This window comes from Meleagris gallopavo, chromosome 3 (assembly GCF_905368555.1).
Source record: "Meleagris gallopavo chromosome 3, MGAL_WU_HG_1.1, whole genome shotgun sequence".
Classification (NCBI taxonomy): domain Eukaryota; kingdom Metazoa; phylum Chordata; class Aves; order Galliformes; family Phasianidae; genus Meleagris; species Meleagris gallopavo.
Window position 1 is genome coordinate 62500502 of NC_139406.1, and position 26092 is coordinate 62526593.

Consider the following 26092-nt stretch of genomic DNA (forward strand, 5'->3'; position numbering starts at 1 on the left):
CTGCTAGTTGATCAAGTACATCAGCAAGAAAAACCTTCACCCCAGTCAGAAGACACTGCCTGAAAAGAGCATCAAAGCTCACTTGGCTCAGGAGCTGGAGGTTTCAGTGGTAAAAGATCTCCAACGTAAAACATTAAGATAAAATTATTCAAAGCCCTAGGCACAGGGGATGGACTGCGCAATAAAAACCCAAAACAAAACAGAAGAGCAGGCAGGCATGTTAACCCCCAGGGAGCAGCTGCCAAGTAAAGCAACTCTCAATTATAGCTGCGACAACAGTAAGACAGCTCAACTCAAGTTGTGAAATGATGGTACTGCTGAAGTTGGTGGGAGTTTTACAGTTGACTTCAGTGAGGTCAGGATTTCATCCAGAGGAATGATCCAAAACCAAAAAGGTCACTGTTTGGGCTGCCCAAGCTGCCATAGATAACAAAGTACGGATGCAAGGTGTGCAAAAGAGAAACGTGTCAAGGAAAACGCAGTGGGGAAAGGGATCATCTGTTATCACACCACCTGATCCAGCTGCAAATAGCAGACAAACTCTCAGCAGGGACACAAGCTTTTCTTCTTTGCAGAAGGAAGACTACCCATCTCTCGAAAACGTGAGGAGGAGGGGGAAGGGAGTGTTGTTTGTTTTGGTTGTTTGTTTAATATCGTCAGTATAAGTTTAAAATACATGGTGCTGAAACTGAAACATCCAACTTATGTTTATAAACTGGTTTTTTGGCATTAAGTAATCAAGATTCTAATCACAGGAAAAAATGCTTCCTTGGATCATAATCACTGATGATATATTAATGAAATACTTTTTTCTTCAAAAGTGAAAATAACCTACTTGCACCCACAGTCCACAGCAGTCTCACATAGGATTTACTTAAGACCTGGTGGATTTCAGCTTGCAGATTTCAGGATTCACCAGCGTTCCACCGAAAAATTTTAATAATTTTATGGGGCACAGCTTGCACTATAAGTTCTTTCCTCTTGGTATAAAACCTGTATTACCTGAATGTATTTTTACAAAATGTACTGCTAAAAGCATATGGATCATATATTTTCAATATATTCCCCAAGAGATTCCTGGACCTATTTTCTAATAATGCATCTTTGCTGCTGAACTGCTATGTGGTCTGCCAGCAGACAGTCTGGCAACAAAATGGTCTCACCCGCAGCAGCTTGTTTTTAAATTAAATTTTTTAGGGGAAATATTTGCTTCTTAGTACTATCTTCTTCATCAGGCACACAGAGGTCTGGTGGCAAATAACCTCAATTTTCACTTCCAAGAGTGACAATGAAAGGGAGATTTTTGGTAGGGGTCTTTTTGAATCAGTCCTTTCCCTGACAGAAATCACTGACTCGTTTGGGTTCCAGTAACGTGTATCAGCCAAAATCCAGACCTTTATTTACCAACTTCCCCTATTACATTGCTGGAGAGCACAACTCCTCAGCAAGTTACCAGGAGCTGAGCCTGTGTAATGGAAGTCCCTAGATCTCCCTGCTTCAGTGCTGTATTTTCATATCACTACTAAAAGCCTAATGAATCTCTCCTTGATCTCAAAACACAGACATACTCTTGAGCAACTTCTTAGCTCTTTAATACATAAATTAAGCTGCACAACAGGGAAATTACCATTCTTTCATAAGATGCACTCAAGAGCATGGCTGTCCCACTAAGCACTGATGCAGTCATCTAATCTTGCTCAAAAAAAAACATTCACCTTGGGAACAAAAGCATAGCAATGTGGTTTCTTACCATATGAAGGGATTCCATAGGGCTGGCCAGGCTGTGGGTAGGTGGCGTAAGCTGTAGCTTGTTGCATCCCTGTTGTAAACTGCGTCTGCCCATATGCAGCCATCGTTTGCGAAGAAGGGGTGGGAAGAATATGTGGGTATGGTCTGCTATTGATTACAAATGACAGAAAATAGGACAGACTGCATTAGACTGACGTACATGTACTTATTTTTAGCCGTATTATAATCCTGCTATCTTCATTAACACTTAATCATAGGCTGCGCTAGGCAAAAGAAACTCTAAGATAGAGAGAAAACAACAATAATAAATCAGTAATAAAAGAATAAGTAAAATAAGAACTTTTCAAATATTTTTCAAATACATTCTTAGCATTAAATATATATTTTTTTTCCTAGAAGCTGCTGTGGTTTAAATTATGACTTAACAGATGGATCCAATTATTATTTTAAATGAGGTTAAAATCTGCCTTTTTCAGTTATTATTATTACTACTACTATTATTATTTTTAAAAGATATCATACTTGGAAGGGTAAATCTGTGGTGGGGAGAACTGGTGTGTTTGTCTTGGGCTGAAACCACTGCTTCCAATTGCTGCACCAAGGAGAAAAGAAAGCACACAGAAGTGTAAATATACACACCAAAGATAAATATTATTTTTCCTAATAGAATTTCAGAGTATTAACAAGATTTTAATTAAATTCAAATATCATCGATATCTTTGGTAGAAAATAATATTTTATCAGCAACTACACAGGAATGCATAACAGTAAAATCTTGATTACAATTTCAAGTACTAAAATGCTCCTTTGTAGAACTCCTGGCCAATTTATTCTTTGCTTGCACACAGACAACATTTTCAATGCAAACAATCTATTTCCTATTGGAAACATTTTCCTTCATATTTTCAAAGGATTACTGCTATCTCAAGTACAACATTTATTAACTTTTAGAATTTTTAAGACCTACATTTTATGAAGGAGCTTTATGCACGTCTCTATTGAAAACACATGGCCAGCTTCAGAGCACGTGCCTTTTAAAAATCATTCCAATAACGCATAAGGATGTACTACCATATTACACCTCCTTCTCTTTTACCTCGTGTTACCTGCTTTTTAAAACGCTCTCAACACCTTCAGAACACAAAGACGTCATGATCAACGTACAAATTGTCTTAGGGAAACACTTAAGCTTAAGTGAGTTTCTTCTCCCGCAGCTCAGCCCTGCAGAGTTCCCCAGACCAGTCACTGCTAACTCAAAGATTTTTGTCAATTCCCATGAAACTGCTGCAGTGTTTTGGGTGCTGTCGGGAGCATGCCAGATGCACCCATGTGCTCTGTTCCTGGAGCTCTCTACAGAAGCACTGGGCAGATAGTGCTTCCCTCTCTGGTTACCATTTGGGTGCCACTTCTCCACATCCCAAAGTCGATTTTGAAGCCTTTGCCAGGAAGAGGTCAGCTGCAGGTTATGAGACTACTGTAAAATCAGACAGCCAGAGAAACAACAGACCCTATTGCTAAGTACTTGGAAATAAACAAGGCATGGATAATTACCCTTTGCCAGCTACCCCTTTCCTGGCCAACTACAGGAAAAATCCATCATCTTTACGCTCTCAGAGCCTTTGTGAAGTGTGGAGCAAAGCAGCGAATCTCTTTCTGTTCCTTCCACACCTGATATTTTCCTTTTCTGTGGTTACAATCCCACCTGGAACCAGATCTCCACAGATTAATGAGCTACCATTAGATGTGCTACCTTTCCTTCCATCAGAGATTTAATATATTCTAGAAACTTTTTTTTTTTTTTCCCTTTAAAGATCGATATTTTTATAAGCTGCAGCATGCACAGAAAATGGAAGGTGTTGCAAGATCAAAAAAGGGCTGGCTACTTAGATCCTAACTGGTGGCGAGCTGGTAGATTTTGCTATTCTGTAACTCTATGATCTTTTTTCATTTGATTTGCACTATAAAAATGATGTGCTAGAAATACCAGGGTTAATCCATAGGTATAAAAAACTGTGCAAACATTTTAGGATTTTCTCACATATTTTATCTCCTGTGTAGTAGCAGCTAAGAAGGATTTGACTTCGAGGAAGACTAAGAGACTGACAAAAGAATGCCTTGATAATATAAATACAAACAAATTACCCATCCCTCAGTTATATCACAAATTACAGAAGCAGTTATATTTACACCCTGAAAAGTAAAAAAACTAATCCCTTTGGGCCAGAATGCTTCTCAGATCCCTTGTGAAGACACCAGTGGACGTCAATAAAAGTGATGTTGTATTGCTACTTCCTTAAGGAAAGCTCCTACTTCCTTATACCGCCTGAATAAAATGAACAGAAATCATCTGCAAAGTGTACAAAAACTTTCCAGCAGCCATGCAGAGGTTTAGATTGCATAGGGAAACAACGTAGTGAATGAAAAATTGCTGAGCTTAAGCCTTTGTTTGTTCCTTACCTGATCCTGAGAAATTGTCTAAAGACCCGTCTGTGGTAGTAGTAGTAGTAGCAATCTCACTGCTGCTCATTGGTTCTGTTTTAACTATAGAAATATAAATAAAATATATTCTATATGCGCCTAATATTCTTGCACACGCATGCACACACATTCACTACAGTCACAAATTCAATGAAACAGAAATCTGCCCAAAAGTTTTAAATCATGGTTATCAATAATTTGCATGTTGTGCATTTGTGTATACAAACAATGCAAAGTACTGGTAGCTATGATTTGCACATTCAAATAAAATGACCACAAGGGTTATTTCTGTCCGCAAGGAATAAGAACTACTGTAATAATCCAGAAGTCCCCATGCAACTCTCTGCACCTGTCCTGACTCCTCTTAATCCTGCAAACCCAACAATCAGGGTCCACATTTAGATCAGGTCATAGTCATTTACAGGCTTGAAAGACAGCAATTTGGATAAGACAAAAAAAGGAAGTAATCTTTAAATTGGGTTCTCTGAGGGCTGTTCCAAACTTTTTCCATCCTAACAACTTTTCAGAAGAAAAATGAGAATTTCCAATAAAGCAAAACATTTTCCTCATGGTGGATTTCTCCTTGCAAAATGAAAACCAATTTAATAGTCAGAAACCTTGAATGAACAAAGATCAAAAATATACTTTATGGAATGCTTTACATTTTATTCCCTTTGCGCTCCAGACCCAAAGTGGCTGTCAGAGAATAAGAAAGAATGAGAAGATGAGAGATACCCTCTTGCTACTCCATACTCAAGTATGGATTCATGGTTTTCAATAAAGCCTCAGGAGAATAAGCGTATTTCCCTTGGTGTTAGTGCAGTGTTATCTCAGCACTGATGGCACTCCAATACATAGATCTACAACAGGGCTGACCTGGTGTGAACGTAGACAGGCACTGTGCCCACTCCCAGAAAGTTATCACATCAGCACAGCAACCTCTCAAATCCGTTCTACATTCCTAGCTTTTGGAATTACAAGCACATCAAAAGCACCTGAGGTTTCACGAAATGACAGAGCTGACCTTACTACTAACATCTTACTGTTTTTGCTCCTGTTGACACAGCCACTGCTTCCAGGCACCAGAGCTGGTGCCTATCATCTCACCTTCCAGGGAGGCAATTCAGTACTACTGCAGAAAATAAATCCACAAAAAAAAAAAAAAAAAAAAAGATAAACTGTGTTCTATTTGATTCATAAAACCACTTGTGTGAACTCTCTGTGAACATCTCTCTCTCTGTCTACGAATTACAACCATCATTAGCAGGTGCCCTTTGGGTGCGAGGTTTCCAAGGAACGAGGGAGGTGGAACCTTCCCCTTCTGACGAAGGACCTTTTCTTTCCTTGCCAAACAAAATCCTTATTTTCACATGGCTACTTCCTACACTTGATCTCTTCCGAAGGATTTACGAACGATCTCTCGAGCTTTTATTAATCAACAACTATTTCCTTTTCTCCCTCACAGAGGATGTTTTGTTTGCACACGCTAACTCGAAGATCACTATTAGCAGAATTCTGCTCCATCTACATTAACAGCCTAACAAAGTAAAATGATTGGTGAAGTGGGTCCAGTATCACAATTTAGGCATTTAAGAGGGATTACTTCATTCAAGTGTAGGCTTTTCCCAAGAAGCAAGGGCCCAGATGCACCTGGATCTCACTGGCTGCACTCCACAGAACACTTTTTTTTAAAGGGGTGGAGTCCAAGAACTCTCCAGAAGGTGACCTAACCTGTGCTAAGAAGTGATGGCCAAGAGGTTCTTTTCAAGAGGATGCACTTATCACCCAAACCACAGTGCTAATGTTGGAATATCTCTCAGAAATACAACACATAACGTATCTGGCACCCATTTCACACTTAAATACTGAAAATCTGATAGACAGATGCAACAAAATATTTGAAATGTCTACCCCGAGGCATTTGCTGGAAACTACTAGATAATATGTGACAAGGTTTGTCATTTAGATATCAAGAATTGAAACTATGTTATCCCTTGCTTTTTTCTAGAAGTTCATAATAACATTTTACTCTCTGGCTAATATATTCTTTATAGATTACTCCAACTTTCTCCAAACATTGCAAGTGTTCCTCATCTAATTTCCATAATCCAATTATATCTTTGGAGATAACAATATGCTTTTCTCAATTGCTGACAGCTGTGGAGGAGGAAAAGAAAGAATGATGAGACAGAACAGCCTAACTTGGGCTGAAAGGATGGAAAGCTTCAGTATCCGATTTCTCCAAGCTCCTCTATCAGAGGAAGAATTCTTCTACTTCTTATAAAATAAAACATAATTCTTTTCAGTAAGTTTGGCTCACTGCAAACTAACAGTCTAAGGGCAACAATGAGGCACATATTTGGCACCATTTGTTCTAAATAACGTTTTCCAGGATAATTTCTTTCTAAGTGGATGCACCTGCCTCTCCTGTCACTGGTTTAAAAGCCTACTTCACATGCACCACTGGCCTCTCTTCTTGTATTCAGAACCTTGTGAAAAAAAACAGCATTTTGAGAAAAATCTCCTGAAGATGGGATTTGTGTCTCTGACTTGGTGTGACAGCGTTTGTAACTGAACATCATTTAGTAAGTACACTACTTTTGAAGATACAGGAAAGGAAAAAATAAAATGAAAAAAGCACTGCAGTGGATTTCATATATGGGGGCCAATTCTATTTGCTGACTGAGATGCTCTCAAATTCTACATCACAACTGTTCCATCTGTCTCCTGTCTCAAGTATATGAAAAATGAGTGAAGAAAGGCTGTTCACATTGTTCCTGGATACCTATTTGTAGGGTCATAATAAATTAGCCCTATCAGGTCTTCTTTAAGAATAGCCATGACCTTGCACAGACCTTTGTTGCTGGTGCTGGTTGGGAACTGAATAAAGAGAGTAGGAACTGAAAAAGCCTTAATTCCCCAAGCATTTTAACCAACATGGCTGTAAATGTCAGTGTATTTTCTTCTATCTGAGCTTAAAAACATTTCAAGAGGATTAAATCTCGCTATACAAAAAAACTGAGACAATACAACCAGAGTTTTACCAGTCAAAATGTTTACTTCATGGACTCTCACAGCAAAGGAAGCCACTCATTTGCTCAAGACAAAATGTGACCTGCAAACAAAGCACATTTCCCCCCACAACCAAGGGGAAGCGAGCTGTGAGAGGTTTCCCAAGGTCACAAGTCTGCTACTCTGTCCCAGAAGTGCTTCAGCACCTGCATCTGTTAGGAGGATGCATGGAGCTGCTCAAGAGGCACAGATCAGACAGGGCACAGGTACGGCCACGCTGCATGTTCTGCATGCACACTCTGAATTTCAGCTGTCCGTGTTTTTCTCTGACCAGAGCATTTCTGCCATGTCTTATGCTTTTGTGGGACAGCACTTGTGTGGGAATATTGCCTCAACTGTTAGACTGAACACATTGTAAATATCCCTTTCCAATCACTTCTAACAGCATTCTCCATTGTGGTAGAGACCAGAGAGAGCAAAACAAGAGTTCCCGTTTCTGCTCCATTATCAAAACAGAATTTTCAGGGGTGCAGAATTATCAGACTTGCACTACAGAGACAGGCTTTGATTTAGTAATTTCCACTAAGTTTTGACACCTGCAGAATCACTCTTCTAATAAGTGATTGAATCACAGAATGATTTGGGATGGAAGGGACCTTAAAGATCATCTTGTTCCAACCCCCTGCTATAGTAGGGACACCTCCCAGTAGACCAGGTTGCTCACAGACCCATCCAGCCTTGTCTTGAATGCTTCCAGAGAGGGGGCATCCACAACCTCACTGGGCAACCTGTTGCAGTGTCTCACCACCCTCACAGTAAAGAATTTCTTCCTAATATCTAAATCATCTACAAGAATTTAAAGTATAAATATATTCCTAATCTACTGAAAAAAAAATAAATCAACAGTTACTTAAAATTAACAGGTAGGAATTTTTATACTGAGAACTCTAAAAATCTGTATCAATGGAAAACATTTTTCCTCCTTATTTTCTAGTAACTTATGGGATTCTAAAAATAAGATTTAAAAAGAAACCATCTAAGAAAACAACAGACTAGAATAACAGGAAAACAAAACAGGACTAGCACATAATCAATAACACACACGCTAACCCTGAGAAAAAAAGCATAAAATTTCTGAGATAGCATAACTGCTGATCCAACATCCTATTGATTGTCAAGGTGTTTCATCTTAGGTCATTCACAGATTGCAAATGCAACATGTAGTTTGGTCAGCGCTATTACAGAAGGTGGCTGATAATGACCACACAGCAGTTTCTGACCCACGCTGAAAAAAAGAAATTCAGACCAGCACCCTTATGTTCACTTATTTGCCATGTAACAACTTTCTGAGCTGACAGCTTGTCATGAAGTCACTGGCATATAAAACAGTAAAGACTGCTTCAAGGAATGTGATGTTGGCTGTTTTAAAGATGGATTTAGAAGCCTAACGTTTGGCCATTTCTAACACAAAATTCATACGGATATATTACAAAGATTGCACCTTTAAGCATGCAAAAATATGATCTAAAAATATTATTCGAAATATTTTGATTATTTAAAATACATCCAAGGCTTGCTTTACTGAACTAGGCATAGTGTGTTAGCTGCAATATTACAGATATTAAACCAGAACAGAAATACTGTAAACATCACTGAACTATTAAATCAGCGTCGGTGTTACAGTTTTAAGACTGCATTAATAAGTAAGTCACTTCAAAAGTAATGCCTCCTCTCTATTTCCACAGAAACTGCAACAGATACTAAGCATAAAATAACACTATCCAAGAGAGCAAACTCTCAACTACAAAATACTATGTTTCAACACAGTCAGCATAATTAGCTGTGCCTTTTCACCAGCGATGAGAAAGAGCCTTCATGCAAACTCGTAGCTATCTGCACCAGTGGAGGTGACCCACTGTTGCTCTCACCACTGCTGAAACACACCACCCACCACCCCACTGTGCTCGCATCCACTATTTGGTCTGCAGAAATGTTCAGCAAGCATTAGTGGGTGCCGTTTTTTCAACATGAAGGAATTAAATTCCACACCATTTCTCCATACACAATTCCATGTCAGACATCATTTTGTCAGACTTCCCTTCTGCTGCCATCTGTCACACAGCAACAAAATGTAACAGAATATTGGCAGGAGGGCTCAAGCAACCTCTACTACCATACCACCAACATCCACCTCTGATATCATGGAACATCATAAAATAGGAGGCATTGCTTTTAGAGCAACCCTTGTACTATAAGTTATATTCTTTGTATTACATGGACAAGTGGACAGAGTGAACTAACTCCTGGCTGACAACTCCCAATGTTTATGAAGTATAGGAGTCTCAACAAAGTAAATGAGACTGTTGGTTTGTTTACTGACATACATGTAAGTGCAATTTCTAGCTCTATTTTGTTTTCTCTGAATGTGATATTTTCAAATAATGGTAGCAGCTAAATACTATGTTGATATGAATTTTCACTACAGTTACTGCTCTGCTCTACCTTAAGTATTTCATGTAGCCATTACTATTTATGTATTATTTTGCTTGATGCCATTCTTTCTGTGCCCAATACAAGCCCAAAGCTCCCCTGAAAGCTCAAAGATAATTATTAGCCACTAAAAACAGCACAAAAATTTTACTTTAAATCTCTAAACTGATTACATTTTTTACTACTTAAATTCTAAACTGAAGGATCTAGCAATTATAAAGAGGTTTAGCAATTAAAGCAAGGTTACAGGTTACTTACAAAGAGTCTATGAAATTATATCAATTCCTATCCAGGACATTATTCTCTTTTTGTCACAGTATCAAATCATCAGCTCCTGACCATGAAGCCTAATAGATCCACATTGCTGCTGCTTCTCAAATTTGAAGACTCATCCTGAATCACACTTGTCTGGAAATTACCAGATGATAATTACTACAAGGTAATTTCCAGCCTAAATTTATGTTCAGTTTTCAGAGAAAGTCCCTGCTCAAAGAAGCACATTCTAATTCAAGCCCAGACTGTTTCCTGCTCTACCCTTTTCTGATGTCAGGAGTCTAGAAAACTTGTGTGGTATTCCGGCTGCGACTGACAGACGGCTTTCATTGCATGCATGGCTCCTCAAGAGCCCTACATTTCTCCTACATTGCACTTTATAACCAAAAGAACTTTAACTTCACTGTGCCCACCCATCTAGCAGTACAATCATTGAATTTACAAAGAAATGGCATCATCACGACAGTACAAAATCAGACAAAAAACTCAAAACCAAAACTACCTGGGTAGAGACAAGTTTTTTATCAGAATATTACAGAACATACTGAATTGAAAAGGACCCACAAAGGTCACTGAGTCCAATGCCTGGCTCCATAGATGACCACCCAAAAATTAAACCCTATGACTAAGAGCACTCTCCAACTGCTCCTTGAGCTCCAGCAGCTTGGGGCCATTCCCACTGCCCTGGGCAGCCCGTTCTATGCCCACCACCCTGTTGTGCAGAACCTGTCCCTAACACCCAGTCGCCCCTCCCCTGACACAGCTCCATACTGTTCCCTCAGGCCCTATCGCTGTCACAGAGAGCAGAGCTCAGTGCTGTCCCTCTGCTCAGCAGCTGCCATGAGGGCCCCCGCTCATCCTCTTCAGCCCTGGGCTGAATAATCCAAGGCACCTCAGCCGCTTCTCACATAGCTTGCCCTCTAGATATCTTCACCGTCTTCACAGCCCTCTTAAAAGTTTTATGTCCCTCTAATAGTGTGGTACTCAAATCTGCACACAATACTCAAGGTGAGGCCACACCAGCACTGAACAGAGCAGGACAACCCCTCCCTTCACCCAACAGGCAGTGCTGGGCCTGATGCACCCCAGGGTATAGTTGGCTCTTTGACTGCCATATCATAGTGCTGACTCAGATACAGCTTGCTGTCACCAGAACCTCCAGACCCCTTTATGCAACTCTGCTCTCCAGCATCTTGTTCCCTAATCTGCACACGTATCTGGGGCCAAATCATCTCAGATGCAGAATCCAGCACTTGCTCTTGTTAAATTTTGTATGGTTTGATAGGTTAAATCTTGATTAGCAGCTACAAATGCTAACTATTCATCGGAGAAGCACAGCCATGGGTTAAAATTATTCCATTTACTACATTTAGGAGATGACACCATCTAAACCTAATGTTCTTATCCCTTAACACCCACACATCAATTTATACCAAATACTTCCTGCCCAATTCAGGTCAGATAGTGAAAGTAGTATATTATCTAGAAACAATCCTTTTAGAGATATTAGGGACTTTTTCTTTTTTTTCCTTCTTAAACCCTCCACTGGGAATCTGGCCATTGAAACTCCCCTACCCTCATAGCAATTTGCACGGTGTGTGCAAAATATCTGAACTTTTAATCAAAGACAGATGTAATGACCACGTGATGCTACAATTACAGCCATTAATGGCAAGGAAGACCATCTTCAACTATCTTTTCAACACACAAGAGGGCTTCAAGGGAAGACAGTATCAAAAGAAATCAAGGTTCTTTGGTCATTGTACATTGGTGTACAGGATGTTTATCTAAAACACAAAGACAGAAGCAGAGTGACAAAGCACACAGGGCCTTTTATTATGGGAAATAATATCTTCTAATTCAGCCAGGGCTGCAAGACTTAAAGTCAAATTCACTCAAAGAGAGATAGCACCAGCTTGTGTTCCTCCCCTCTCAGCAGAAGCAGGAGCCTTTCTAGCTTGTCTAATCAAACCAGGTGGCACGAGAACTTCTCTCCAAGTTCCTGTACTCACTGGCCAAGGGCCAGATGATGGCTAACCCTGAAGTGTGACCAAGTTTCATGCTTCTTTATCTTCTATGATAAGCAAAACCCCTCAGGACTACAAGATGCAAATAGAAATGCTAAATCATCTGTAGTGTCACAGGTCTTTTAAGTTACTAATGCTTTTCAAACACTATCCTATTAAGGTGTGAGACTAGGCTCAGATGTCCTACTCCTGTTCCCCAGAGCGCACACCAACAAAATGGAATGGATTTTCTTCTGTATTACTGACCTTAAACATGATATTTCTAACTAAAGCTGTGTAATCACACAATTGTGGATGCGTTCAATTATAGTTTTTGGAGAAGCAGTGATAGATTTCTGACATCCTGCAACCTATGCAAATTCAGTGTGGTAGGGGGGCTTTGGCCTTCAAGAACATTAAGGGTGCTCTCACATCACCATGCTCTTTTCTGCAGTCCAGAACAGCATGGGGTATGGATGTTTTTACAAGAAACTTGCATAAAGAAATGATGTTAAAATTAAAGTGCCCCCACTTCCCCCCCCCCCCACTCCCCTCCTCTTTTTGGATGAGGAGTGGGGAGTAGAGTATTTTATTTCCCTCAAATGGATCTGGAAACCAGCTTTGCTAGAGCCTGTTCATTCAAGAGGTTCTTTCTTTCAGGAAAACGTTACGGGGGAATGGTGAAGTCTTCAAAACAAGATGCACACAGATGCAGAAAAGACAATAAATACACAAATATTTATTTATGCTGCTCTCCTTCTCACTCAAGATTCGCACAGGAGTTATTGGCCGGAGCCAACAAGTGAGTAGAAAAATTGTTTCCCTGTCCAAAGAGCTAAGAAAGAGGAATAATAGAGCATTATGCTACAAGTGCTCAGAACAGACGGGAGGACTCCTGGTGAAGCAGGGGAACAAAAGCACAGATAAGACAAAGTCTGGAAGGAAGCCAGCATAAAACCGCAAGGAAAAAAAGGTAAAGAGCAGGGAAGAAAAGGTAGTCCAAATCACTCCCTTGCCTCCACATAAACAGGCAATGTGATGCATATCTGGGTTTTATCCTCAAGAAGAGGCAGCAGGTTAAAGAATATCATTAGCCCCTAGAGCCATCCAGGTTACTTCTACCAGTCTGACAGGCCTAAGACCGCTGTACTGTTTTCCTCTGGACACACAGCTGTCCTCTTGTGATCTTACAAGGCTCAGTAAAGGAATTTGTATCAATAGTTCTTAATACTAACATTCCACAGAAATGCAAAGATTAGATTCACCTTTATAGGACTATTATTATTTCATCATGACCAAATGTGGTGATACCTCTGCAACACTTACAGATTTCATACCATCACGCTTTTCATCACAGACACACGCAAAAATTTCAGCATATATAATTGGCAGTAACTCTAGAAATGAGGGTATAGGATATCAGAAACCAAGCATCTCTCACAGGACAATCATTTATTTGATTGCCATCCCCCACCAGAACTTTGCACCCTAGAGTAATAAAAAATGATGAGTAACTAATATTTTCTTAAAAAAAGAAAATTTTTAAAATTACTGCCAAAGCTACATCAGTATGTCCATTTCAACTACAACTTCTATCAATTTTAACATTTTACTACATCATAAGAAAATGATGAAAAACATTTTTCTCCATTCAACAGTACTGCAACTAGCCAGCAATCATACTACTCTCTGCTTCTGAAACCATTGAGATGGATTTCCATTCACTTAGACCTAAGACAACATTTCTAATAGCCAGTTGTCTGACAGTTACATAGCAGGGAGCTTTGAATGTCTTTGTGTGGAGTCTCAATCTCATGTTGCAGCAGTTACTTTAAGAGCAAAACTCCTTTTTTCCCCAACCGAATTTTGACATCCAATTCCCTTTGAAAGCTCCCTTCTTATGTATCTTTGAAAATCTGATCTTCAATTTGTTAGCCATTTCCCCCTCCCATTTGATACAAAATTCCTTTTCTTCCTTCTGAACAGTCAGTAAAATGAGGGTAGAAGCAGCTCCATAGTCACAATGTGAATGATGTGTAGTCGCTTGGCAAACCAGGGCTTCTCCCAATCTTCATTTACTTCTTTCCATCCCAGTTGCATAAAGCAGCTTCATAACAGAGCAGATGTTTCTATGTGTAATCCATCAGAACTGATTTAGATTCTTAAGATAAAAGTAAATATCACTGTAGGTAGGAACTAGATTCAGTTGTCCAGTTTTGCAATTCCCTACAAATTTCTACGTTACTCTCAGCCTGTCCCCTTCATCCAAGTGGACACTATTATTTAAAGAACCACTAGCTATCTGATAAAAATAACTAATTGCAGGGTTTTTTTTTGTTTTTCTTACTATTGTCTCCGAGTCCTTCAGTATCAATCTTCTACAGCAATTCGCTGATGAAGCAAGCCTAGAGATAAGCTCTGACTACAGATATTTTGAGCCCTCAATTCTCTACTTTGTTACAGATTTTCTCAGTCAAGTCATGCAGGGCTGAAGTTTTAATAGTGTCAAGTGTCTGCTCTTCCCTATGACAGAGGGTATTCTGGGGAAAAACAATTAGGGAGATCGTGGAAAACCCAAATACTGCATTATTTATATCATCAAAATCCATGGTGAAGGCCAGGACTGCTTCTGCTGAGTACCCTTCACCAAACATTTTACTGTTACTCTCCTGCTTTTGTACTGAGAAATTTGTGCCTGGTTAGGATCTATAATATCCTTCTAACCTCCCTATCACTGGTTTGAAAACCATGCTGCCTGAACTGGCCCAGAGAAAAGAAGGAAAAAAACATCCCAGCCAAGCACTGGCAAATCTACTCATTATTACTTATGGCTTTTTTACTCAAGATAGTAAGGGGATTTATTTTCTCCTCACCATGTATATATCCAGAGTTAAGAAGATCTCACAATCTGTAACTAACTTAAATGAATAGTGTGTGATTTACAGAAAGCACTATATTCTAAAGTGTGCCTGATGAGGAATTGATATCTAAAGCATAGACTTGTAAAACTGACTTGTTTAAAAACCTTCAGATAGAATGAATTATATAGCATTCACAAAATAAATAAATAATACCCTGCAGTGACTCTCAGCCACACACTACCTGGTCAGTTCCTCACCACAGCAATTTTGTTCTACCAATGAGAAATTAAGCACACAAGCAGTTGTGATATAAAAGCGGCACTCAGAATAAATTCAGAGTCAATCACAGAAGTAAATCCTCATTCAGTGCTTTGAAAATTTACCACTAAAGCTAAAGTGAAGCTAAAAATATTAGCTCATAACAGTGAGCTATCTTCCAACCACATCCTCTTGTAGAACAACATCAATAAGAGACAAAGTCTGAAAATGTGCCTTAGAGGAATTAATGAATGTTTGTTTGAAATGAGGCCATTTCACTTTGGGACATTTTTTTGGGTGTTTATTTTTTGTTTTCCAGATTTATAGAACATATCCTGCACTTGGGGTATGGAAACCAGCCTAAGTCACACCCACAGTCAATTTAACATATCTTTATATCAAATTTAACATATCTTAACAACACGTTTGTAACATGCAAATAGCTGGAGGCCCTGCTTCTCACTCACATAATCTTCGTTTGCACCAGAGAAGGATAGCCCTTTCAAGCTAGCAAGAATGAGTTTGTAGTACATCAGAAACTGGTTTCACATACTGTATTCAACATGTGAAGCTTCAGCAATCTACACCTTCACTCCACGTGCATCAAAGAAGCAAACCACACAGCAGCATTGTAAAAAGGTGCTTGGCAAGCCCATAGGGCTGCGTCCCTACAGTCTGTCATTTCTTTTCCAGGGTTCTGCTTGAAGGATCTCAGAAAAATTTGTTTTACATCTCTTTCATTAAAAAAAAAAAAAAAAAGTAAGAAACCCTGTCTGCATTCACTCATTTTTTTCTTAAGCTTGTATAGCAGCTCAAAGAACCCAAAACAAACATTTTCTCAAGATACAACTGATTAACAGCAAAATTCCACCTTCAGATTCTTAGGCATCCACCTCACTCACAAATTTTGTCTCTTGATACACATCTGATTCAGAAATAAACAATTTGATTAAGTTTCTTTCCAAAACGTTTCATTATTGTGTCACTTAAGAGCAATCAGAGACAGGAACTTTAACATTTGGAACATTTTGACCCAAATCCCCACAAACAAGCTACTTCTCAGGACACTTTCTGGACAACATCTCACAACGCATGCTGACTGCACACTCCTGGTGTGGCCACCACAGCTCACAAACCTGCAGCGGTCTGTGTGCTAGCACTGAGCAACCAGTCTGCAGTGCTGAGGAGAGTCATGTCACCTGGAGGAAAACGGCAAACAAAAAAAAAGCAGTTGGCTTTGTCTCAGAAGGTAAACATGTATTTCATGCTTAAGCTTTGCTGGTAGAACTCACCCCCAAATGAACGAGCCTGGGCTTTAAAATTCCAACATTGGGAAAAATAAAGCTGCTGGGCTCTAAATTACTTTCCTTAGTAAACTGCAACACCTACTGAAAAACTGGGATATAATTTTCAGAATTAGTTTCTACATGAGGTCAATGTATGAATAGATAAAATACCTAACTAATTTCCTCACAAAGCGCTACTGGGCCCCCAATTTTTCTGAGTATACTTCTGCACTCAACAGCTACTTGGAACAAAAAGTCCAGCCACGGGGTAGGTGCCTCTGTGTTTCAAGGAGCACATTATTCTTTTTGTTTGTTTGTTTGCTACTGAAAACTCCACAAATTAAGCAGAAGGTACAAGTTTACTGCTGAGGCTTTAGCAAGAGTGGTTTTAATTTCAAATGGTTGAGCTACTTTATCATGTACCAAAGCTGGTATACACATGATAATATGTAAAAAATATATATATATATATACACACACACATATATATATGGTATTAAAAGCAAGGGCGAGTCATAGAATCATAGAAAAGAACCACAATGACCATCTAGTTTCACAAGAAATATTCTTCTGCTTAAACTACATTAACACATTAAGTGCATTATTTATTCTTTTAAAAAACCTTCTTAGTTGTTGTTTTTAATGGCTTAAAATTTGATTGCAGCAATATTTTTACTGCAATAGTAAAAAGTAAATTATACACAATTCTGGCACAAAAGCCTGCCAATCTGATAACCCATAAACCTTCCCCACTACTGAGGACTCCAATTAGAATGAATAACAGAGATGTTTGGGGAATTGAGGGGGGACGACATCTGTTTGACTGACATGTGCCTTTCCTGGAAGAATGCAATTCATGTCCATAAACTTCAACAGTCTGACAGCACTAACATGACTCAGTTTTTAGGAAGCAAATTTAAAAAGGCATTTCTTTGCTACAACACTTATTTCACCTTAAATTTTTATTGAAAAGTTTCATTTAAAGATGCGTGACTATAATTTTCAGAAATGCGTTAAAAACTCCGCCCACAAAGCTAGCTAAACATCATTTATGATCCTTCTTACCATTGCCATAGAAATGCTACAGGAAAGAGTATTTCCACCGCTTATATAAATCCTTCTGTACTTCATTATACGTCACTACTGGCAAAGCAGTTTGGTTGTTCTGCTGTTAGTATTCTACCGAGAACAAACATAACTTATCAACTGCCTGATTGCTGCTTGAAAATTAGGTATCAGCTTACCCCATTCAATTACTACACCTGTTTGAATTTTGGCTACTTTGTCAGAGCAGCAAGCTAGCCCTAGGAAATTTCAACACTCCGTTTTATTAGTCTATTTGACAAAACTTTCATAGCCTTAGGAGCTTGCAAAAAAAGTGAACATAACGAAATACTGAAATGGGGAGAACAACTGAAAGACTGCATTTTGTGGTTTGACCACTGTAAACACTTCCTCTCTCCTCATTACTAAACCAGCCTTTCGGGTTCTTTGGATGTTTTTCTAAGCTCTGCACACACTACCTGCTCAGTACATTCAAACTACCTGAAAGGAACATAAAACTGGAAGGAAAGCTGTTGCTGAAACTTGATAATAATAACTGCTGATAAAACACTGATCGTAAGATTCATGCGCTGCGATATAGAAACATATAGCTCTTCACACAGTGAAACCTTTTCCTCTACATATCTTACTGACTGTAAGAGGACTGATGCAACAAGAAGAAACAAGCAACAAAATACTAAAACAATGGTAGCTCACCTTCTGTGCCATTGGGTGTCATGGAATTGGTATTTATGTGAGAGTTATCAAGCTTCGGACCACTGGGGGATTCACTACTACCACTTAGTCGGCTGTGTGGGCTGGCTAGATCCTGCATTTCCATAGACCTGAAAGCAAGATACAGCCAGTTTTAGTGACACGTTCAACAAAGATTACGGAGGAGTTACTGATACAATGTGCAGCCTGTGAATCGAAATCCTCAACATAATTAGCAAAAAATGAACACCTTCTTCCAGAGGGATTTTTTCTAATTTCAAACTTCTATCATGCTACACACAACTAGCGATTGCATTATTTCTGTGGCTTAAAAGAATAAAATCTAGATCTGAAGTACCACACTTGAAACACTCACATCCCCTTGTATTTTAAAGATATGTATGAAGGCAGAATCCCCGCTATATGAAGACATATATTCTCTTAAACCAATTAACACTGCTTTTTCAAGATTTACCACTTAGTGGCAATATAATGAGCCTCTAAACCAAATAAAATACTTGAAGCAATTGTTGAAACCCATCATCTACTGACAGGGAATGAGATATTCATGATGTATGTGTTTACTCTGGCAAACTACTTAATTGTTCCTCTGTTTCCGCTGAAACAAATGCAGCATTAAAACAGTATTATGTCTGCTCACTTGTTTGCTTTGTGGATTACATAAAGCGTACCCAATTGGAAAGGGATATGACCAACATACAGTGAATCCATACATGTGTTAGTATGCCTTAGCACTCTGCAGTATCTCAGCAGCTGTCGTTTAGTCAAAATAATAAGAGAGCAATTCAGATTCAACGTAAAACTTAAACGTTTACAGAGTACTCAAGCAGCTGATATGTCTGATTTGTGTTGTTAACAGCCTTATATAAAAAGGACAATAGTCATCACCAACATGATATATACCAAGGTATACATTGGAAAACTTGGAAATTCAGTGCCCCTTATTCATTTCTTTATACCCCAAAATTTAGATGATGCTATTTAACGTACCTAACACAAGTAATTGCTCTCAGCAGAAATATCATCACTCCAAGGCACTTGAGGCAGTAACTTTTCTCCTTAAAATAAATGCTTGGGCTCTTACAGAGACCTTATTAAAATTATATAAAATAATCCCTCCACAGCAATGGTATAAACATCCTTAAACATAAGTGCCGTTACTGCTATGAAGCTTCCACATTTTGACTGAGATCTTATCGCAAGTTCTGAACACAAACCCTCCATTTTGTATTTTATTGCTTAAAATCAAGTTCACATAAAAAAGGACGGCCCCACAACGAGTTAACCAAGCCAGTATCCAGTACAAGGTAAATGATTTGGTGAAAAAGCATACGTGCCTGCAGCTGGCAAACTTAGGGGCACACACATAGAAGCAGAGCTCTCGCACTTATTGATCTGTTTCATGTGGAAAACAGGGATAATTATTTACTTATCACGTGAGGAAGGGGAGGAGAGGGAAGGAAAAAAGCTTGCCAAAAAACAGCGGTTTTCAGTCATATCCTTACCTGCAACTGGAGGAAACAGCAACATCTGAACTGGTTTGGGACTTCGGCACCTGTAAACCAGGGAGACAAACAGAAGCCTCTATTACTCCGCTTTCATGCGAGGCCTTAATTTAAACAAAAGATCATCACCGCAGATGACGATTCTGTCCTTTAAACCAAAACGGAGAGGAGGAGGGCACGGTGCCGGTGAAAGACATATTGTCTTTAAATTGAAGGCTCGCCTGTTGTTTCCTCGCAGGTCCCTCTCCCTCCTCCTCGCGCAGGGACGGCGGCCAAGTGCCGGGACAGTGATTCATCAGGGGCCCGTGACAGCTGCAGAGGGGCTCCCTCCTCCCCAGCCCCACTGCTGCACACCCCGCTGAGGGCAGGACCCCAATGGTGACAGTGGGAGCGCTCCCCCTGAGCCCCCCGGACCTCCGCAATGCTCGCCCTTTCCCACTGCCGCCCCACGACCCTCTCCCTCCCAGCCCCCCAATCTTGGCAGCATCTTGCCCTCCTCGCCTTGGCTGTCCTCTCCCTCGGCTCTCCGCCACCCAGCCGTCCTTCTGGGAGCCACCTCACCCCACACGCGAGGGGCAAGGCAAGGCTGTCTCTACGCTTTGTCCTTTCCAAGGAGGTCTGCCTGTTGTATAAATCTTCAGTATCTCAACAACAGCATTACACGACCCTCCCCAAAAAAGCCCATCTCTAAACACAGCAAATTAACATAAAGCACACAGCACTGCACAAGGTCTTACTCGTAAAAATTCTGCTCGCTAATGAGATTTCTGATAAAATGACTTAAAAGAGCACTTCTAGCTAAACAAATGGTAGGAAGTTGCAACGTTTACCTTTGAGCTCACTCATCAAAAGAGGAATTTGGTTCCACTGGGAAGCCAGCAATAATTTTCCAGTTTAATAAAACGACTCCTTGTATAACTAGGTGAGTAATAGATTTTCATATCCTATAAGGAGAACGCTCCTGCCCCACTAACAGGAGCTGCTCTGTGGCCAGCTCAGAGCGTCAGCAGGTGATAAGCTCAGGTGGAGGGACGCCGATGGCCTCTGTTAGCCCAAAGCACACAAAGGCTGAACTGGGAAAGGTAGAGACCGCCCCAATGTCTGCACTGAGACTTTTTCATGTGCGCCTCCATTCAACCTGAACTGACATCTCTTAACTGATCACAGAGCAGAGGCTCTGTGAGATGAGGCATTTTAAGTGCCATAAAAATCATCCAAGCAAATCCTACTTCTGTGTCCATAGTTTTTTTGTTGTTTTTAATCACGGGCAGAATTACTACCAGCAAAAGTAAACAACGGTTGGAGCGGTTGGGCAGCACCAAACATTACAAGTGATGGCAAGAAACATGCAATAAAGCACATGGAAAACACCAATATCTTTATAACTGGGTACTTATAGTTCTGCATAACGTAATTCTCAGTACATCGCTGCCTGCAAAGTCCAACGAGACAAGCAGATGCATTCAGAACTGTGCACTTTGTTTGAAAAATCTCTTTTTGCAATCTTTTACCCCAGAAAACACAGCAGAGAGCCTTAGGATACATTTCTGCTGTTACTTCTAAACACCTGGAAAAAATTATAGGTGAGAACTAAGTTTGTTTACAGAGCTATCTTCACTCCCTCTTGCACAGGGTCTTTTAAAACGTACCTTTTATGATAGAAAAAAATTTCCTTTTTCAAATGGATGTTTTAATTAACTGATATTTTCTTAAGTGCCCTACAGGATTATTCATACTTCACTGAATTCCAAAATGCACTTAATCCTCACTGTTTCACTGACTCAAATTAAAAATAAAACAAAACTTCTGTGCACTTCTAAATATGTACGTCTGTTTATGGTGAGAGAGATTTCATTTAAGGTTTCATGGGAGAGGGTAGGAAAAAACCCCAGTTCGTTGAGAGCAAATTGAATATATACCTTAATATATACCTTCTACATCCTCTTACGCTCTATGATTTGTGAAAGTTCATATCCACAATCTTCATTTTCATTAGACATACTTTGGATATATTCTTTGTGTCTCAAGGATTATTTAAACCATGTGTTGCACGTTACTGTATTTAAAAATGACTCTTTAATCAAAATAACTTTAAAACAACTAATCCTCACTTAGGCTGGTCAGCTGAATCCACAGAGCGGTCCAGGAAAAATAAATCTACTCTCAAGAATGCGAATGCAGACAACAATTAGACACAGATGTGAGCGAAATTAGTTACAGTTTACAAAATGCTACACTTCACATGCTTTCAGTTTTTTATGCGTAGGACACAATTACAACATAGTAAAGGAACCACACTTAGGATGACGAGCTCACAGAATGAAAACATTTCTGGGTGGCATTCGCCAGCTCTCAGGCATTCTCTCGCTTTGGCCAGCAGATTCGCGGAGAAGCGGAGCGCTGCGACATAACTCACATATCAAACAAAAAGTGCGGAAACCCCGCGACGGCCTTCCCCGTCCGGCCAAAGAAAAAGGAGCTGTCAGTCAGCCTCCTGCCCTGCGCTCTGCCCAGCTCCAAGTGCCCCCCGTGATAAATGACACGCACATTCTGCTTAATGCATGAAAAATAGCGCTGCGGATAATTCGATTGCGGGAAGCAACGTTCACATCTCTCTCTCTCGAGCGCGGGCTGCGCTACGTGGGCAGACGGCGGGAGAGAAAGGACGAGGATAGCAAAGCCGCTTCAAATTCATCCGTTTAAGGATCTTAAATCAGGAACATCGAATTCTGATTAGTTAATGAGGTCTTTTAAGTTTGCCTTTTTTTCTAATTAAATTTATAATTCTTCACAGATGGAGGTTTTGTTGATGTTCAATTTGTCTCTCTCATTTTGTTAAACCTCACATAGTACTCCACCAATCCACTGAATAGCCACATTAAATCTGTTAATACCATGCTCTTCAACCCCAGAAATTATTTCCAGAAGGCAAACTTGCTTTGAGAGATCATCAAACAAGACTTAAGGTACACATTTTATCACAGTTTCCCTACCACAGAGCTCAGGATGCGGAGGAAAATTCATGACTTTTGCAATGTTTATTATACTTTGCTAAATTACAAATCAAAAGCATCTGACAGAAGATCGCGTACGAAGCCAAAAAGTTAATAATGTTCTGCGAAAAGTAAACTGTAAATGGGAAGGGATTCTAAATTTCAGCAGCACAGAGCAAATAAAACATAGGTACTTGTCTAAATTACAGGTTTTCCACACTATTTTTACTTGCTAGAAGCAATTTTTTTTTTTTAAATGGCTATAATTTAAAACATTTTTCTAGCTGAAAAGAAATTTAAGTGAAAATAAGACATTACCCCACAGAACAATCACCAGCACACAGACCTTCTCTTAAAGCATATTTCTACAAAGAAATTTCATGGACAACGGAAATTTTCAAATCAGACCATTCCCTTGTAGGAAAAAAGAAAATCGTTTTTAGCAGAGGGTGAAGGGAGGGAGAAGGGAGACTTATCCCCACACAGCCCTCTTTTCCTCCTGTAAATGCTCTACGATCTCTATGTACACACACACTGGTTTCAGCAGCCAAAAAGCTCCAAACCCCAAATACAAACCGGCCACAAACCGGCACCTTGCTGACAACACACACAACTGGAGCAGCCCTCCCTTCCTATTGCTGGGCTGCGAACGAAGAGGTAGAGCTTGTTGTGCTGGATACTCAAAGACAAATTGCACTTCTTAAAACAGAAGCAGATAATTACAGCCATTTAATTTTTAATTGCTAGTTTAAATTCTTCTGGAAGCGCCAGGCTGCGTGTTCAGCTCACACACTTATGAATGAAGTGCTAGGAAGCACAGCAAGCTCTCCCTGCTAAGAACGAAGCGCCGCAGCGTGACAGCGCTCCCATTATAACCAGACATTTCAGAAAAGCCTCTCCTGTCCTCCAACACTTTTTTTGGCTCTCGAGAAATATCTCATACTTATTGCCATTGATCACTCATTCTTCTCGCTGCTCTCCTTCCGAGGCTGCAGCGTGGCTCCGGCCATGTCACCTCGCGGGGCTGCAGGAAGGGAGCTGCACCCTGAACAGGCCCTGGGAGCGCTCCGGCAGTGAGCAGCGTGTCAAGTGAGCTGTGCATACATGCTGATGTATGGCCGGAGTACGTCATGTGTGCTCCATGTACATACGGAGAGGTGTTGGTTGACATGTCAGCAGCCTGTGCCCTGGCAGATGCTCTGCACTGTCTCAGCATGGGATGGAAAATAAGATTCCCCCTACGCGCTATCCAGTGTTCAAAACTTCCAGCGATGCACCGAACGTTTCCACAACTTTCCTGAATTTCTTTCTGCTTTAAGCAGAAATACACTATTTTTACCCTCTGAAAACTATGAACTCTTCCGCTTGCATGTTTCTAACAAAACGACTACCACACAACCCAAATTCCTCCAACCCTTCTGAAAAACGCTATAAAACGCACTGACACCTTTAACTTTTCCAGCACAACCCTTGCACTGCCAAAGGCTGTCCTGCCCTCACTGCTGTTTGCCCCAAACACCCACGGAAATACAGACCAGGGAGTGCTGTGTGGGTCCCATCGCTAAAGAGCACAACACAAGTTTTGCAGCACTTCTGCAGCTCTTTGCCTTCCTACTTCTGAGCTTGGAGCCACCACGAAACATCAACACGCGTCAGATATTCCGGCGCTGCACATTTATTCTGTCATCTCAAAAAGTTCTCCTGGGGAAGTGGAAGGGGGGGCTCTGTGTTTTCCTCGGTGTTTGGGAAATTCAAACACATTAGGCAAAAGGATTTCCTGCTTCAGAAAGCGCTGTCAAAAATCTCTGTCATGCATTCTTACTTCCTTTTTTTTTTTTTTTTTTTTTTAACTTTTTTTCTCACGCTCTCGTGTCACTTTTAGGAAGGACTGCAGAGTCCCCGTATTGCCACGGAACCATCCCGTACCGGTGTTGGGGAAATCTCACAGGAGGACCCCCGAACTTGGCCGGGCACAGCAAGCAGACCCACAGACAAACTCCAGCCTGAACCCCAGCCAAAATCAACCGCTTTACGCGGTGCTCTATCACCGACCGCTGAGGCGGACAGCATCCCCGGCACTCCGCGCAAGCTGGAGCGCAGCCCGCTCAACAACCGCGCGCTGTTTCGCAATTCGCCTCTCTTTTTTTTCCCCCTCTTTTCCTCCCCGTTGCCATCTCCCGCCGCTGTCAACGCCCGCCCCGACGCTACTCACGGTGCTCCGGGGCGCGCAGGGTGCGCGGCGCCCCGCGGTGCCTCCGCGCCGCCGGGCCGGGGACGCGCAGACAAAGCCGGGCGGAGGCGGGCGGCAGCCCCCGCCTGTTCGCTGCGCCGCGGAGGTCTGCCCAGCAGTGCCTGGGGGCACGCTGCCGCTCGCCGCCTCGCTCCCCCCCCCCTTTTTTTTTTTTTTTTTTTTTTTTCTTTCCTCTCTTCTCCCCCCCCCCCCTTCCCCCTTTTCGGGTCGTGTTTTTGTTTTTGTAATGCAAACCGCAGCTCTCCTCTCTCTCGGTTTTAAAAGCAGTGCCCGAAGCCGCCCGCCCCGGCCGCGCTCCTCTCCGCAGCGCGCACGCTGCGCGCCCCGCACCGCCCCGAGCGCCGCGCCGCGCCCCCCCCCACCCCCCGCTCTGAAACGCTTTAATTGCGTGTGGACGCGTCCCCTCCCGTAAGCTGGCTTTAAACAAAAGCCGTCCTAATAGAACAACTGGAATTAAACCAACATTATATCAATGAGAGGAGCTAAATCAGGATACTCACAGCGGCTCTCAAGCGCAGCCCGCCTGCACGCCCGGACATGCCGTTTTGATTGGATATGTAACAGATTTGTTCTCAAATATCTGAGATTCTTGCAACCTTGTAAAGAAAGGGTCTGCTAAAACTATTGAAGCCAGCCTTCTCCCATTTAGAGGTATTTATTAAACGAAGTCTCTGGAACTTTAAAAATAGTCTGAACCACGCAGACGTGTGAAGAAATCAGTACTTCTAATAATGATTGTAAACACGGTCAAACTTGTATTTTAAATTACTGCTGCTCACTTACTAAATTTTTAATATTTACAGCCGTGCAAAGGCCTTTTCCACTGACCTGAGCAGTATTTCCAAAGAGGAGTGCTTTAAACAGAGTTAAATGGGAGCGTTAAGTAACGGTAACTCTCTAAAGCTTAGCTTTTACCAATCAATAAGTAATTAAATAATTCAATTAGCAAGCCATTAAACTGTAATGGCTTTACGATACATTCCTATTACAGCACTTTTAGTAGCTCGTAATTAAAAAAAATGGTTTTAAAATATATACGTTATAGTAAGAACCATTAGGGCAAACACAGTAACTACATTTGACCGGGGCTCTCTGAAGCGCTCCCACTGTGCAGACAGCATCTTTCAGTTTGTGTCACTCTTATTTTTCCA

At 40.8% G+C, this 26092-nt stretch overlaps 1 protein-coding gene across 21 annotated transcripts in view; it reads right to left on the reverse strand.

Moving 5' to 3' along the window:
- The window catches only part of EYA1 (EYA transcriptional coactivator and phosphatase 1), a 159967-nt gene that overhangs the window by 62703 nt on the left and 71172 nt on the right, over positions 1-26092 (reverse strand). For 2 of the 21 annotated variants that reach the window (XM_085221262.1, XM_085221254.1), the window contains exons 1-7: positions 25442-25503; positions 19698-19747; positions 18175-18302; positions 16264-16326; positions 4207-4290; positions 2272-2341; positions 1751-1896 (exon numbers count right to left, since the gene is read on the reverse strand). In XM_085221262.1, the coding sequence (XP_085077388.1) occupies positions 1751-1896; positions 2272-2341; positions 4207-4290; positions 16264-16326; positions 18175-18302; positions 19698-19747; positions 25442-25480 (580 nt within the window). In that variant the 5' untranslated portion in view covers positions 25481-25503. The other 19 variants (XM_085221251.1, XM_085221252.1, XM_085221266.1 and 16 more) reach the window with 19 other exon arrangements.